This window comes from Saccostrea echinata, unplaced genomic scaffold (genome assembly GCF_033153115.1).
Source record: "Saccostrea echinata isolate AGI-Se365-2 ecotype Australia unplaced genomic scaffold, CSIRO_AGI_Sech_v1 ptg000001l, whole genome shotgun sequence".
Lineage (NCBI taxonomy): Eukaryota > Metazoa > Mollusca > Bivalvia > Ostreida > Ostreidae > Saccostrea > Saccostrea echinata.
This window is the reverse complement of record NW_026889750.1, coordinates 50,025,001-50,042,790: the sequence shown is the minus strand read 5'-3', so window position 1 is coordinate 50,042,790 and position 17,790 is coordinate 50,025,001. Positions and strand designations below refer to the sequence as shown.

Below are 17,790 nucleotides of genomic sequence, written 5' to 3'. Positions count from 1 at the left end.
AATCGATTCCATATTCCACGTCAATGACCACGTGACCATAACAGAGAAGAAAAATATCTACATGCCATGTTATAAAACTGCAACATGGCACTAAACATACTAAAGGTTACGTGAAATGACCGTGGAGAGTATAACGAAATTCAGTAAAAACTAACCACGCTTACTCCAATGGTTGTCAACATGTAACGTCAGCAAAGCGAACGGAAGTGTAGCGATTCATTGAAAAAACATGGAAGAACACGGCCAGAGGATATAGAATTGCTGTAAGGTAATACACAAAGCAATATGTGTATTGGCATACTGGTGCTGACTTCAAATTATATTTATGTTATTTATTTCACGTAAATGGAAGTATTCCATCTTTTACTTCGTGCCATGTTAGCGCGGGATAGTTTACACGTGGTTAAAGATGGATTAATGACCATATTCATATTATTTTTGACCAATGTCCGGGATAATTTCTTATTATGACGTTATGTTTATAAATCGTAAGGACTAAAGGAGAGTAAACTAATTCCAAGATAATAGTTTTTTTTTTGGAATGTTTACTAATATTCTTTTTTTAACCATGTAACTTTATTTCCGCCAAGTACATTATATTGTTTATATTTCCTCGCGCCATGTGTATTGAAGCTTTTCGTCAGCTTTGTCTGATTACTTGAATTTCACCTTCGTTTAACAGGTGCTTTAAAAATCTTATGTAGTTCCGAAATCTTAGTAATACGTTTATTTTGTACGATGCATGTATGCAGTGTAAATTCGGGGCACTTATTTTCAACGTGGTCATGTATATTTTTTCTTCTTCCACAATTAACTCTTTCCTTTTAATTGATGGACTATAATTCATTCTGAATATAAATAAGGTGATATAACTGACTTGATAGCGGGTATTACAAAGCTACAGGAAAGGTAAATTGATTGACAGTTGTAAACAAATAGATCACGTGGAGCCAGTATGACCTTTGCCCTCTTACGCTCGTATCGTCAGCTGTTTTTCGTCAGTGCTTGAGAGACACAAAGAAAAATTGCTGTCTGTCACATTTTTTGTCCACTACTAACATTGATTATATTCGGATAATATCTGTAAATAACAAAAACGTCATTGTGAGCAATGAAAGGTATCCCGTTTCAGGTAAGTAAAAACGATGGTTCGATCTGACCACTGACTGATAAGACAAATGGAAAAATGTAATGACCTTTTTTTAACTCTTCAAATTAAAAATTTGTAGTTTATGTTCACATCTTAGTTTTATTTTTTCAATTTTGCATTTGTAAGCTTTTTTCTCTTACATTTTGTTCGACTGACCTGTGTGATACATTTTGATAACCTTCGTACCTAGTTTTATTACCTTTTGAACAGCTCTTTGAAGTTACTTTGACCATGGAGTTTTAGTCTGAAAAATTTAAACCTAACCTCAATTATTGGACACATCTGATCTGAGTAAAGTGATGGTAAATCAATGAATATAAATATTTACGCCGTTAAATTAATTCTCTAATGAAGGTAATTTAAAAGACTTGAATTCCTGTGTTAACTTGGCTGTCAAATTTTGAAAGAATTGAATTATAATTAAGATCTCGATTGTCTTGACTGGTATTAGAAATATAGTAGCAAAAATATTTTTTTTAAAAATATAGAGTATTAAAATGCATGTATACTCATATACATTCAAGCTTAATTATTATTTATACATATGTCATCTAAATAATTCAACTCTTAAAAACTAGGCAATTGTCCAATTTAAGTATGTACACAAAATATGTCTATTTAAAAGCATGTGTTGAACAAAGCAGTTATAAGTCTCATTATTATAGCTATGTGACCTAGTTGGTTTATACCGTGAACACTTCTTTATGGTCAAACAACACTGAAGGTTGGACTGGTTCGCTTTTAAATTAGTTAGTACAATTAAAAAAATACTCTGTAACCACAGCATTGAATGGAATTATAAGGATAGTGAACCAGTTAACACAGAGGCACATGGTATTACACAATGTATTTAATTCTAGTTTCTTGACATCAATAGATATTATAATAGCAATATGTAGTTTTACCAGATAATAAAAACATTTATAAAGTACGTTTTAGTATATACATGTACAAAGTTACAGTAAAGGTAAATTCTTGTTGGTCGACTAAATCTCCATCATACACTTCTACATGATTGTTCATATTATCACTGCAAAGGATATACATATGTATAGGTAATTTTTCGGAAATGAGTAATTAAAGATGAAATTTAAATTGTATAATTATATACCCTTTAAAGTTCAGATTTAATCAGATTAAATTTAAAATTGAATAACTCAACCACAAATCATTTTACTAAAATGCTGGATAAGATTAAACCTTGGTATGCATATGGAATAGATTTTTACATGGCTCACTAAATATAGCCTAGAACAGACCAAGGCTACCTTTAAATAATCAGGACATTTATAAGATTTCTGTACTTATGTGCTTGGTCATACTGGTGTGTGTGCTACAATGTATAGAGTACTCATTAGATTCATGAAATGTAACATGTACGTATTGAAGGTTTTAATTTCAAGTTTGCCAGATATTCTTTACTATTTAGGAGAGGTTGTAATAATTATCTCATGCTCTGCTCTTTCCTCAGACATTTTTTTTCTTCCTACCCTTTTGTTTAAAGTTCTTTTTGCTTTTCTTGAGTATAAAGTAAATTGTGTGAAATTATTTTTTATCTGATGCAGTTCCTTGATCATGTTGATCACCATAGGGATTTGTTTCAATATGCACCATAAAGACCATATTGCTCCAGTGGTTGTTTTTGTCTATGATCATGATGATATGCCTGTATATCTTGTAAGTGCTTTGCCATAAAGAGTTTTATGAATGCATCACACACATATATTTAATTGTCCAGAGTCCCTCGTGTTTAGTTTGATGAGTCTTTTCCTGATATAAATCAAGAGTTTTTCAACAGCCATAACAAGTTTAGCATAAAGTGTTTATAGCACAAATATTATGTCACATTATAAGCATGTAAATGTGTCTAGCATTCACCAGTATTTGATTGCAAAACAGCAAAGTGATTGCAAAATAACATGATTTAGAAGTAATTCAATATATTCGTTTACGTAATTGACAAAAGTCTCCCTGCCTGATGATAGGATATATTTGTTAACTTAATTAACAACATTTGTCCCTCTAGATTCTTGATAAAATAGTTCTATACTGCATTGTTTCATAAATGCTGTGTTTCAAAAAGAAATCTACAGTAAAATTTGTTGAAATTTTCCAAATGAATATAATCATAACATGTTTGAAAATATTTCAAAATCATGTGGAAACCAAGTATGTCTGTGTAAAAAACAGTTGATGACAGACTGTATAAAATTGATGTCTAAAGGATTAAACAAATTGGAAACCCAAGATTATATTGTTTTGTATAGGCAAAATGATATTTGTAATTCAAGAAATTTATTGATGATACTTGCAGAGTGTATTCAAAGACCTTAGTAGATACATGTATTGATATTTTAGAATTTTTATTTTTTCAGTCCCTAGATGATTGCGATCAGTGTGCCTGACACGATGTTGCAGGGGGATGGCGGAGGGTACCGATGGGTGGTCGCCATCGCTGCCTTCTTTACTCAGTTCATTATTTGTGGAATAACATATAGTATTGGAGTGTTCCACATTGTGTTCAGTAAAATATTCAATGAGGACCATTTCAACTCATCATGGGTTGGCTCGATCTTGCTGTACACAACTGCTTTAACAAGTAAGTTTTTCTATAATGTAATGCATACTCTTCATTTGCTTATGGAATTTTATTTTATTTTTTTAATAATTGAATACATGTCAATCTTGAAGAAAAAACGTTTTCAATAAATTGAGTATCATTCTTTTAAAAAGAAAAAGTTAATCTCGTTTTATCTATATAAAAGTTTGGCATATTGAGTGAGGGTACAATTGGAGGGGGGACACTTGGAACATAATTCTGAAAAAGAAAGAAATAGAATTTCATACTTGGTGCAATGTGTACTTGTCATGACTGGCCAAAGGACATTTGGATAAGGTTAATGGCACAACTAGAGGTTAGAAGTTCTTTGTTGGTTGGTTGGTTTGTTTAAATTGTTTTTTTTTGCATTAAATTTAAAATGCAGGTTGTTAAAGGCTCATGCAGAGCACAAAATTTACTTTTGACCAAGGTAGGGTCGTTAACCTGAGCCAAGGTCATTTAAAAATTCAAGCCAAAACTTTGAAACTAAGGAATAGCGAAAGAATAAGAACATCACAAAGGTTGCTTGTGACCAGGGGAAAGGTCAAGATTCTGTACAAACTACAAAGGTCATTCTACAAGGTCAAGGTCACTGAATTCTAAAGTAGGAAATCTTTTTTGTAGAATTTTATATTTGAACATTAATGGAATATTATGCTTGGCCTAGCTTGCTTGTTACATGGAGATCTCTGTGGACATTTGGACTCGGTATTCATGTGACACAGAAGTTTTTAAGTTTTAATTGGGTCAGGAAATATTAATTTAATTAAGGAAGTAAAAGTTTATACTTTTCTACCTGCACAATAATACCAATTGTATTTCAGCAAATATATTAAAATTGTTATTGGTACAACAAATGATTATTATATTTAGCATTAACTGGTTGAAAACCAGAAGGGTTAAAAAGAAGCACTGGGAAAGTGTCTGTCATCTGTTGAGCTGTTTGTCTATCTGTTTGCCTGTAAATAAATCTCAAAATGTTACTTTTTCAGTTTATATCTTATTTCAGTAAATCTATGCTCATGGACAACATCTGCAAATACAGATACCATCTTTTGATTTCTTATTTCATTTGATTATGTTGCCATGGTTATTAAGCTTGGAATATCCTTGTTAAATTCTTTTAAAATGACTTTTGAATAGAATTTAATTATAAGTACAATTTGGCAACAAGTAGACTACATCAAGATACAGAATTTTGAGTATCAAATTTTAATATGAAGAACATTGTTGTGATAGTTGCAAATAATACATTGAGATATGAATTCTTTAATTAAGCTCTATTAAAATGCTACTCTTCCTACAGTTTGAGATATTAAATATACAATGATAGTATAATGATACACCTGTACACTACATGTATATGAATCAAAGACACAAAATTTTGTTTATGAATTTTAAATTCACTATTTGGTTGCCACAATAATTACAAAAAGAGAATATCCTGTTGTGTGCTTCTACACTTAGCTGTCTAATTTGATCAAAATTTCATAAAATTTAAAAACATCTAGTAAGATGGTAGGTAAATCTGTTTGAAATTGTAAGTTTTATAAACGTTGTCACTGCGACTACTTAGAATGATCCGGAGATTTAGTTTCCACTTGGCTGGAATAAATCCTGGTTGGAATGTATAGACTACAGTAAGGGGAATATATTTGTGTGCCACTCTTTCATTTTAATGAATGGTGTTGGCACTGTCATAAAAAATAGAATATGAAAATTATTTCAAAATGTTTTGTCTACCATGTCTACAGTTTTTGTCTCATTAGAATAAAACCCAATACAGATGACGATTCCTGAAGAAACCTTTTAACGTTCTCTCAGTCAATGTTTATTGTGATAAAAGGTGTGGTATTAACATTTTGCTCGTTTCTGTATTAAGTGGAGAAGGAAGTAATGTCACTGAAGAATGAAAAACGTAAAGATGAAAGTCCAAGTGTAACCATTAGAGCTTAAGTCTCATCCAAGTCTTCTGGTTTTAATTTTTTTTAGAGCAGCTGCCACATTTTTATGAATTGTTAATTACATACTTGAATGAGAGACAAATTTTGTAGTTAGGATATAAGATAAATGGACAAGGTCTCTGTGTTTTATGAAATGTTCTTTTCTCATCAGGTGTGGTGATGCGCTGCTTCATGGCCAGGTTTGGCTGTCGCTGGAGTGTGATGCTGGGGGGACTGATCTCAGCTCTAGGTCTCTCCATGGGTATGGTGGTCACTGAGATTTACCAGGTCTATCTCTCCTTTGGTGTACTCACAGGTATATAAGAATTTCACAAACTTATGCACTTTAAAACCAAACTCTTGCCAGCACCAACCAATCAGATTCAATAACCAAATGTTAATAAAGTGTCTGTAGATATTATCTCACTTTCATGCTTGTTCAGCAATTGAAGCATAATTTTTTCCCTGTGATAACTCTCTGCAATACATGTATTGGCAAAGTCTAAGGTATGATGGAAGTAATATTGATGTCTCAATATTTTGTGGTAGTATTTCGCCATTGATTTAAAATATAAAACACACAAATTCTGGAGGTCAATTGAAATTGATGTTGGATGTAATTTCTGCCACATAATTTAATGCCATAGATTTAAATTTTAATGAAATAGAAAATGTTTCATTTTTCAAAAAGAAGATTATCACAAAGTTTGTTCTCTAGCTGTTTTGTTACTTGACAACATGCAATATCAATATATTTTTGGTATATCTCTCAATGTCTTGTTTTACCAAGTGTGGAGTTAGCATCCAATAAATTGCTAAGATATTAAACCCCACAAAAATTTTAAGGATTTTACAATTATTTTTCTTTTTTCTGACAAATTATTAGCTTCATAATACAGATATGTGTATTGTTATCACAACACAGCATAGAAATGATGTCAGATGAATATTACTCAGATACTGTAATAGTTATGAGTACATATTAGTGGTAATTGAGAAATACTTCATTATCAATAAACCTAGATCTAGATCACATGGGACATTGAAGTGTTTTGCCCTAGATTTAATGCATCTTGGCTGAAATTTTGGCAAGGACAAACTTCATGAGGAAGACACACTTTGCACTAGTCCAAAATTAAGTGCACATTCACTAAATAAATATCTCTGTAAAGTGAATTCATTTGCACCCAGAAATTTGATTCCCCTGTGACCAGACAAAAGCAACCCCTTTATGTGTATGTCTGCTAGACAAATGTTGAATCCATATTTAGAATAAAGCCTTAAACATATACACATCACACACATATATAGGTTATGAAGTGAGTAAAGATAGTGCTGCCACATGTTTGATTTGAGATGTAGGATTTCACTTCTGGTTATTTTGCATACTATATATCTCCAAATTTTTGTTACACCTAATTTTCTCAAGATAATTTTTGCATAAATATGTTACAAATTTTTTTCCACAAATTTGGGTTAATATTGAATGAAATCTGTAATAATATATAAACATAAAAACAAATCTGTAAGCAGATAATTGTGGGTAATTATGCAAAAATAAAATTCTTGCAGAAAAAATTGTTTTCTAGTACAAGAGTGTCATGTGGTTTTCTTTTTAGGAATTGGCTTTGGATTGGCCTGTACCCCATCCATAATGGCAGTAGAACAACATTTCTACAAGCAGCGCCTACAGGCTCTGAGTGTCGTGCTGAGTGGGGTAGGAGCTGGAATAGTTGTCTTTCCTATTCTGATCCGGACTCTGCTGGATCACCTGGCCTGGAGAGGCACACTGTGGATCCTGTCTGGAATAGCCCTCAACCTTTGTGTATGTGGGGCCCTGATGACCCCTGTGGGTCGTAGCAAACAAGTGCATCTCATGCCCCTCCTCTCTTGTGTACCACTCCGAAATATCACTTTCCATGGAATGTGTATAGCTAACCTCTTTTGGAGTTTTGGCTCTACTGTGATATATATGTATTTGCCATCTTACGCAATGGACCAAGGTTCCACTTTTGATACCTCAGTATTTTTGGTGTCCTGTGTAGGGATGGCTAGTTTTACCTCCAGGGTTATCTTTTCCTTTATGGGACACAATAGCACGTTAGATGACATGACCGCCATCTTGTGCTCTATAGGACTTGGTGTAGTCATTACAGGAACGTGTCCCCTGTTGTTTGATGACTATGCAGGACAAATTGGGTACTCGCTACTGTTTGGATTTTATAGTGGATACTGGACTACATTTCTGTCCCAGGCCTCGCGGGAGTTACTCGGCCCAGAATGTATTGCCAAGGGAAATGGCTATCTGTCTTTTATGATAGCTCTTGGATCTATAATGGCAGGACCAGCTGCAGGTTAGTATTTATGGATTCATGTGTAAGGAATCAGAATATATATATAAACTATAATTTGTTCTGACTGCATCAGCTGTTTCAGTGCCATAAGTGTAAGATAAATACATGGTGGAAACTTTATAATGCATTATCTTTGAGAGACATAATTATATCTTGGCAAATCTTTGTTAAGAAGTGGTCAGAAATTACCATTGAAAAAAAAAGATTTGTCTGGTCCATCCTTTTTTTCTTATTATGTAAGTCCATATCTGCCCCAGTAAGCACCACGTGTCTGGAAAATGGAGGCAGAAAGGGGGAGCTAATTAAAACACATTGAACAGAAATTAATTTTCCTTATTTATTGATCAAATCTACTTCCCTTTATGGTAAAATGAATAAAACAAGAATAAAAATACATTTACTAATGTGTTATATAACAGGGTCGCAAAAACTGAACAATGACTTGGAAAATAGTATAAATATATTAAATATAAGATTAAATCACAAATACTAATTTGTAACTTCACACGTCTTAGTTTACCTGCATTTTGGGTGGAACTCCTTTATGAACAGATCCATTCTGATTAAAATTCTTGCAATCATTGAACTTTATACAGTGTTTTTTTCAAGCTTCCCAAATTATTTCCTTTTTTCAAAGCCAGAGTATTTCTTGTACAACCTATCATTAAGTCAAATGCTGACTGATGTTTTTCATATTAATTGTTAGGCCATTACTTATACACTGAACTGTCTACAGATTTTTCCATTTATTTTCCCCGATCATGACAAGGAGCACACAGCGGGTGTGACCGGTCAGCAGGGGATGCTCACTCCTCCATGGCACCTGATCCCACATTAAATTTTGAGGTCTGTGTTTGCTCCAAATTTGTATGGTTTCATTGGACTTTCGAGATTGAATACTGTTCGTTATCTTCATATTTCATTGTTTACAGGGATATAGAGTTATTAAGAGTCCAATGGAGGAGGAAATTTTAAACATCTAACTTAAAGGAAAACATTACAAATCTGTTGAAAAATATGCAATTTCTCTACGAAAAGATGAAAAAATAAGAGGGAACTTATGTTTATTCCAGAGTGAAATCATGAGGGCTGCTTATTAGGGTGATTTCATCACTCAAATGTATCAATGTCTATCACATCAAAGATAATGCTGCATTTATATGTACTTGATTTTGAACACGGTATTGCAGGTTTTTGTTTTTTGTTTTTTAATCAGAATGGTAAAAACCAAAAAAAAAAAATTCTATCTCACTTCTTCTCGGCATATCCTTAAGTACATTGCATGTATGGCCCACTTAATAGATAACCTTTGCTATTGACTTCAGATTTATCAGTAATAATTTCGTTCTTTATCTTACCTAAATTTTAAGGTGAGGGATGATTATAATCAGATAAAGTAATCTATCATCAAAAGATCGGGGCAGAAATAAATATCAGTGTCAATAGAAAATGAGTTCATATAGATTTCAATTTTAGCTCACCCAAGCCTTAAGTAGATGCATATTCATAGATGGATTCAGAGAAGTAAAAGATTTTTGGGTATGGGTCTTATTTAGTAAGGCTACAGTTTTTTTTTTTCCCAAATAAGACATTTCCACAGATAATATGTTCTTTTGAGTGCATGCTGATTGAAGGAAAAACTCTATGCAATAACTGAATTCCATAAAAATTCTAATCATCAATGAAATTTTACTTGCTTCTGTTGTTTCATTTTGTTTTCAAAGCCAGCTTCTACATTGGTCCCAGAATTTAACTAGAAATAGTTTAATTCTTCAGTTTAAATTGTGTTGGATTGAATTATCAAAATATCTATGTAAAAAAAAAACCCGAAAAACACAATGGCAGGTGAACCTGGTGACCCATGGGCCTGTTGTTTACCATTTCATCATGAAGGCATAATGTTTCCCCCAAGATTATTTTGATGAGAGGAATCAATTATGATTTGATGTTGCAGGGTATTTATTATTCATAAGACAGTGTAATTGGGTAATATTCCCAAACGCAGAAAAGAATATTAGGAGACTGACAATTTAATCGTGAACAAAAGGAGATGTATATAGACTGAACGTCACATAAATGTCCATGTTGGATGATATTGGTGTGCAAGTTGCATTAAACTTTGTTGTCAGTTGTCACCAGTTTTCAAGTTTTCCAGAAGAGAGAATATGCTGTAGATAAATTTTGATGAATATAATTAAGTTTATATGCCATTCTACATAATCTTGCCATAAACTTTTTGACATTTCATATGGAAACCTATAGAGAGAATCTAAAATTTTCTTGAAAGGAAAGTGCAGAATCTTCAAGATTTTGTTTTGAATGTCATTTGTAATCTTTCTAGTAAATAAAAAAGAGTGTTTATATGGTGTCCACATATTATATGACAATTAAGTCAGTATGGAGGGGGATCGATCTCATTTTAACCATATAAACTCTGCCCCCCCCCCCCCACTTCCTTACTAGAGTGGTATGCTATGCCTGCCTTTGTGTAAATACTACATGTAAGTAATATATAGAACTCTGAGATTTTCTTTTTTGCAAAAATAGTTCTCTGTTGAGGTGGGAGGCTGTAGTCATATATTAGTTTAAAAGGAGGTACATATATAAATATATATAGATATATATAAAATTTGATTTTATGACTTTATTCACTGTGGGGTGTATGATAATGAATCACTGACCTAGAAGTCATGGCACTTGGCTCAGAGGAGAACTCAATGACCCTATGTAGTCAGAATGTACATCTAAATATCATCATCATACGGCATGGACTTTGATCATTTGTGTAGTAACTAAGTAATTGGAGAGAATTGTGAAAGCTTATGAATACTGTTTTGAATGTCACAGGTATAAAGACTCTAAGATATTAAATCTTCCACAAATATCCTCTATTAGTTGTATCTATCCTCCTAGTTATATACTTTTTGTCACCTTTTGTGTAAGCACTCTAGTAGAGATAGATATTGACAACACTACAAGGCCTCCCACATGTGAAGGTCCTTGACTCTGCCTCTTATTTTACAGTGTTTTACAGTGTGCTGACATGATAAATAATTGACAATGTTTTTTTGTGCCTGAGCAGAATAATGTTTTATTTTTAAATTTTAAATGTGCAGCAGTCTTTAAAGATTTGAATAAACAGTGGATTACTGTTACATAACAATTGTGGACAGTTCTTTTCCTGGTGCTTTACAAGGGGAAATGGGAGACCTTGCTGATTCATAACATTACATTGACTGAAAGTTTCCCCAATTAATATGTGGATAGAAGTGAAGGATTCTAGGTCTTACATGGACAGACATTTTGAAGGGGATAGAATAATATATATATAAAGTCATAATTTGTGCTAAATAGTCCCATTGTACTTCATTATATTTTTTGCAAACACATAAAATTATGATTAATTACACTTCTGTGCTAGTGTACGTGTTATACCTATGTATATTTAATAGGTATGCTGTACAGTAATTAATAGATGTGTTCAGTCATGGTTGTTTAACAGTTAGTCACCAGAGCATTCATCTATTTCATATGTTAAAAATAACTGGAGTGCAAAAGTTTAATATTACCAGTATTTCACTTGCAAATATAAAAGTTGATTGAATAAAGCAAACACCCATCCATAAGTGCATGCAGGTACTGAAATTCAAGATTCTTCATTCTACATTCGACAAATTTTGTAATATTATATCATATTTATCTGTTTGAGAAAGCTGGTCTTTTTAAGACAAAATAATAAAGTGAGTCAGTAAATCCGATTTTAATATATATATGTACTTGTATTTTAGGTTTATTGATCCAAGAGGAGACAGAATTCAAGTATGCTTTCTACTTAGCAGGTCAGTCTTTAAAAAAAAAGGGCCACAAAGGGCAACCCTGCTTATTTTTCGAGAAATTTTTGATAATAATTATGCAAAACAGGAGCTTAGGTCCTACTTTTGAGAAGTTTGATTATGAAAGGAGGTAATAATACTTGATGTAAATACTCATTTTCCTTGTAAAATTTGGTCACTTTAAGATTGAACATATCCTCTTGTTGTTCATGTGCATGATGAACAGAAAATTTTGCCTTGTTGAGGTCTTTAAAAGACTTGTTTCAGACAGTGTAGACATTGTTATATGGTACCATATCAGTGATATCTGTACCAGTATTCTAATAGGGAACACTACATTTTATGTATTACAGTATCCTGATAATACGTTCTATTTCCACTATGGAAGAGTTATACTTCTTAGTGCGCTCTTTTGTGAAAAAGTCGGAAAATGTACAAATCTCGCGGGATTTCTGGGACAAACATAACATAAACATGTTAACAATATGTTGAATGTCGATGAACAGTTCCTAAAAAAAATGCAAATGAAATATCTTATTGTTGTGGACTTTATACACATCAAGAGTAGGAATGACAACGATATCATTTTATATCTATTGTTGATCGTATGTATCTATTTATCGTATGGTACATCTAAATACAATACACATGCCTCGGAAATGTCGTATTTTTATTAATGGATGATAAATTTAGGGTTCTCGCTCTTTTACATATGTCTTTTAGTTCTTCTATTCTTTAATTGGAATGACAAATACATTTAACATTTAAAATTGGATTGAGATTGGCATGTTTTGTATTATCCGTCACGCCATGCTGTCCCAGTCAGACGACCAAACGCGCCTCTAATTTTGAAGAGTTCACTAATGGAAATATAACGTATTCCCATATATCACATACAATTCCTGATTTCTTCCTCATTGACAGGATCTGCCTTGTTATGGAGCTCTGTGATTATGATGCTGTTTAAGTACCAGTCCTGCGGTTTGGAGAATTTTGTGTCGGAATCGGAGAAGAATGACCAGAAGATCCCTCTGGTGGTGGAGAGTTCCGAGGACAAGTGTTTAATCAAGGGAGAACCAATATTAGTGTAAGTTACCACTGGCCTGGTTCTCTCTATGCAGCAGGTAACAATCTTATGTGACCCCCTACTAACTGACCTTGGCTGCTAGCTGCATGCAGAATAACCAGCTTTGGCTTGTAGAACCGCCAACAATATACATACTCTCCATATTACACGATAAGTACTATGATGTATTGCACTCGATGGCTTTGGGTCACATAATCCCTACATGCTTTATAATCTTGACTTTATTTTTGAACATTCATATTTGCAGCACAATATCCTGTGAATCTCTCACTGATTAAAATATACAATGAAAACAATTATGTGTATTAATGGCAGGGTTCGAAATTCACTATATACAACTCGCAAAACGCGAGTTAGAATTCCCAAATTGCGAGTTAAAAATTAGGTAACTCGCAAAAACTTGCGAGTTGATTTTTTTGCATTGAAACTGTAGCAAAATTATATAATATGACAGAACACAATGCTTTTGATTTAAATCAGTATTTTAATTAAAAGTGACACTGTAGTTGTATTTTGTGTATTGTACAGTAGTTACTTTTTCCTTAAGTTACATGTATTTAATTTATATAAATTTAACTTTACATGAAAATTGCGAGTAGTCTTATAAAATTGAGAGTTCACTTTCTTGGTACTCGCAATTATTTGGGAGTTGTAATTTTAGGGAGTTTCTAACCCTGAATGGAATATGTACTCATTTAGATGCATGCACAAAAAATCTATTACCTGGTCTGGTTTTCTTATAGGATGAAATTTGAAACATTAGTTATGTGATTTCTTTTACTGCAGGGCATCTTAGCAAATGATTGGAAATAAAGAATATTGTAGTGGAAGAATATTAAGTTACCTGCTACCTTAAAAGATGTTAAAATATGGTGGATAGATGTTTATCAGTGGATGAATTTTTTTCAGGAGAAAAAAAATGGAGAATAGATATATATTATACTAGTTTAAAGTACACAAGATATAAGAATAAAAATAACACATGAAAAATATGTCTGATTGTTTTGATTTAATGCAGAACTGTAAATTTATAACCCCCCCCCCCCTTTTTTTTACAAGAGAACTTACGACTATGACAAAAAACTTAAGGTGATTGTAATAAAATCTTGCAAAATTAAGGATTCTTTCACAAATTGCCAACATAAATATATCTTTCTAAATTCTTTTGAAAGAGATTAAAACCATTTTCATAGTAATGTAAAAAAGGAAAGTTGTTTACAAAATTACATTCTGGTCTTAAGTCATAAGTTCTTTTGTAAAATGAGACTCTGGTTCAAATCAAATGGCCTGAAAGACTTGGATTGGGCCATAATTCATACTCAAAAAGTTTTCACTGGAATATTTAGGGGAAAAAATCAAGAATCTAAAATTAAATGTACTGTTTATAAATAAAGGTGAATTCATATATGTAAAACTACCAGATTAACAAGAAAAACATTGAAAGCGGACATTTTATTGTCATTTATCTAATAAACTTATTTGTTTACTTGGAAAAAGCTGGTATAAAGTTTTTAGAGTAGAGTTAATATTGAGGACCCTGGGGTTCTGCCTCAGTAATGCTGACATTGCTAATGTGTAAGATAATACCCTGTCTCAGGTCATTCCTCTTATTAAACACAGCAATTGTGATAGATAGATATTCCATGTTAAAAAATTGGCCAGGCATCAAAATGCTTGTAAACGGGTTTTTTTTTTTTTTTTTTGGCTAAGATTGAAGAATATCTTAATGAATAATATAATTAAAAGAATGACTTGTCATGCTTCAGTGACCAAACTTGATTTACATATTTGATTAATTTTCCACACAGCAGGATTTATGCAGCTGTACTTTATATAAAAATCTAGATTTTAAATTCTGCTTTGTTAAGTTTCTCTCAATGTCATAAACAAGTGTTTGCTATTAAACTTTCCCTCTGAATGACAGAGTTTTGATAAACATGTCTGTTTTTTGACTCTTTTATTATGCAGTTCAAAATACTAGATGATTTAGGAGTGTCTGTCCAAGATAAAACTGGTATCTTATTTTTCAAACATCCCCCCTCATTATGTTCTTATTTGTTTCTACTGAAACGAACATAAATAAGTACATGTATTGGGAAATGAACATAAATGATTTATAAAATAAATAACAGCACATTTATAGGCACAGAAGCGCTCTTGTAAGTGCAGTTAAATATTACAAACTATCCAAATACAACTTTCCTTCGTCGCAACTCATATCTACAAAAACAAAAAAACATATAATTAATAAAATCAAAGATGGTATTTGTGAGGGCGGGTGGGCTGGGTAACATCTGACTGCACTGAGAGAGAGCCTATGAATGGCATTAAACTTTTACATAAAGTAAAGTGTGTATGCTTTAACAGAATACCTGTAGAACAGGTATTCTATAAATACAGTAACAAATCAGATCGACAGTCTACATAACATCTACCCTACCCCCACCTTACATGGAATAATCGGGGGTGGGGTGGGGGGAATTTTTTTGTAGGTGTTCCTGTATTGATGTGTCTGCATTAATCAAATCCTAATGAATGATTATATACCAAGGTCAATGTTTATGAGGCTAAACAGAGTCTGCCAGGAGAGGATTTAAGATTTTATTGTTTTGCAAAGTTTTAACTACCTACGTGTCATATTATGTTGGTATCTCAGTTTAACAATGCAATTTTATACCTGAAAAAATTAAACAAATTAAATAAATTAAACAAATATTTTAATGACAGAAATTGTGATATATCAGATAAGAGCTAGCTAATGTGGTACAAACTGTTATATTTAATCAGAGTAAATATTCAAGCATTATAAAATCTTCTTAATCAGTAGCTTTATGCAAACCAAATATCATTACACATTAATTTGAATCAAATTATTTATTTCTAACTAATATGAAGAAAACACTCATAAAATTTAAGAAAGATATAGTTGAATTTTGGTATCTTGAACACCTTTATCTTAATTTACGTATTTAAACTTGGTATTTTGAATTCTCAGATATCTCCAATCTTTTTTCTTGATTCCGTTGAGTTTGAGATATAGAGGTTTGACTGTACACATAACTTGAATTGTCAATGAAAGTTCTTAGCACAATTTGTCTAATAAAAGTATAAATTTTAATGGCTACAGCTTAATGTCTAGCTATTTTTATTATCTATTTTTCTATACAGAGAGGCCATGGTGACGTCAGTGTGATCAAGATCAAATGACCAATCAGGGAAGACAACTCTGATGTTATACTCATTAGAAGTTGGAGCGATTGAGATTTCATACAACAAAATTTACACAGACACAACAAAAAACAGATTATGTCATATTATGTGACCAGTTATACTCGGAAAAGAAGAAAATGCTGTCGTGTGAATGTTAATGTTGTTATTTCTTAACGTTTAATTGATGCGAGTGAGTGTGCTCTTTGTAGAGGAAGACCTTTTCATTAAATGCATTTCTGCATTGTTAGATGTTATAATGATTGTTTTGAGTACTGTAATTTTTTTTCATTATTATTTTTGTTCTTGATGTTTTAGATACTGTTTTGTTTTGTTTCATGCTTCTTCAGAATAAGGAAAATATAGAACTTTTCAACAGTCTGTTAAGGGACAGAACTCTTACAAAATGTGGAGTAGGTTTTAGAAATGCACTGTATGACTGTTGAGAGAATATATTTGTTTAGACTTTCAAACAAACAATTGGAGAGGATCATTCTCTTGTCTCTGTTACCTTTGGCATACATGTATGTAGGCCTTTGTATTTAATTTTACATTAATGTCTTAGATTCTGTGTGTCAGTTTGTTGATTTATTTATAAATCATGAATTAACTATTTTTTGAATGCTTAATGAAGAAAGTTGTTAAAAAGGCATTCCATGTCTTATAGGAGACTTTGTACTCAAAAGATTTAATGTTCTATGCTTACCTGTCAGTTTGTTTAATAGGGCAATATTTCAATATACAAACTTAAAAAAAAAAAATGTATACAGCATTCTTTAAACAACTAGCATCTGTAAGCATTATTAAGTTGCTCTGTTGTATGTTTTGTGAGGGATGTCTGTGTGGTTCGTGGAATTTCTCATTTTTAGAATTTTTTTTTTTGTTCTCCCTAATATTTCTGGAATATCAATATGAGACATAACAGAAAAGATATTTATAGACCAATGAAAAAAAACATATACTTATTTAATGCAGTATGTATGATTTTTCTGTTGAAAGTTCATTTGTTTGATAAATTTTCCACAGAATTATGAAGAAGCGTATTACAGATAGGTGTGTAGTAGTTATCTTTCTTTGTTCAGTGGCACACCTAACTGTTTACATTAGACAGTGTTACAGTGTTGGTAGCATGGAATTGGAACATACAGAGAAATGTTAGAGAGATTTTTAATGTGAGAAATGTTCATTGTGTTTTGATAATAAAGTTGTAAACATGAATTATCTATGAACGACTTGTATGTTACCATAGAGGAGGAATTCTTTTTTTCCATTTATTCAGTGGTTTGGAATTCAGTACAGATTTTTGATGTTTTACATTACAACCCTTATACAGCAGTTATGTAGGTTTGATGACATGGGGAGTTTTTATGTTATTGTCTTGGTTCTGTTAGCAGTGAGTAACACATTCTGTTACAAGGGTAGACATTTGATCACGAGGTGATCAATATTATACATTTATTGACTGGGTTCGAGGGCAACATGCATTTTGTCCGACCCAACAACCAAACTGTTTGCCTGAGGCAGAAGGCAAACAGTTTGGTTCGAGTGGTCGATAAAACACATTTTGCCTAACAATACAGTCAATAAATGTATTGTTGTGCCTTTTATTTTTTCAGG

The 17,790-nt window shown here is 32.2% G+C and overlaps 1 protein-coding gene across 4 annotated transcripts; it reads left to right on the top strand.

The window, feature by feature from the left end:
* Positions 1–11: 11 nt before the first annotated feature.
* LOC133193868 (monocarboxylate transporter 12-like) lies at positions 12–17,391 on the top strand. Of its 4 annotated transcripts, none has more exons than XM_061329795.1 (7): positions 12–263; positions 3,526–3,749; positions 5,865–6,008; positions 7,312–8,046; positions 11,835–11,885; positions 12,804–12,966; positions 16,135–17,391. In XM_061329795.1, exons 2-7 carry the CDS (start codon positions 3,533–3,535, stop codon positions 16,157–16,159), a joined length of 1,335 nt encoding a protein of 444 aa, XP_061185779.1. In that variant the 5' UTR covers positions 12–263; positions 3,526–3,532; the 3' UTR covers positions 16,160–17,391. The 4 variants fall into 4 exon arrangements, with proteins under 4 accessions (XP_061185779.1, XP_061185771.1, XP_061185792.1 ...); XM_061329787.1 differs by having other exon boundaries at positions 12–268; XM_061329808.1 differs by having other exon boundaries at positions 12–268; positions 12,804–13,003.
* The last annotated feature ends 399 nt before the right edge of the window (positions 17,392–17,790 follow it).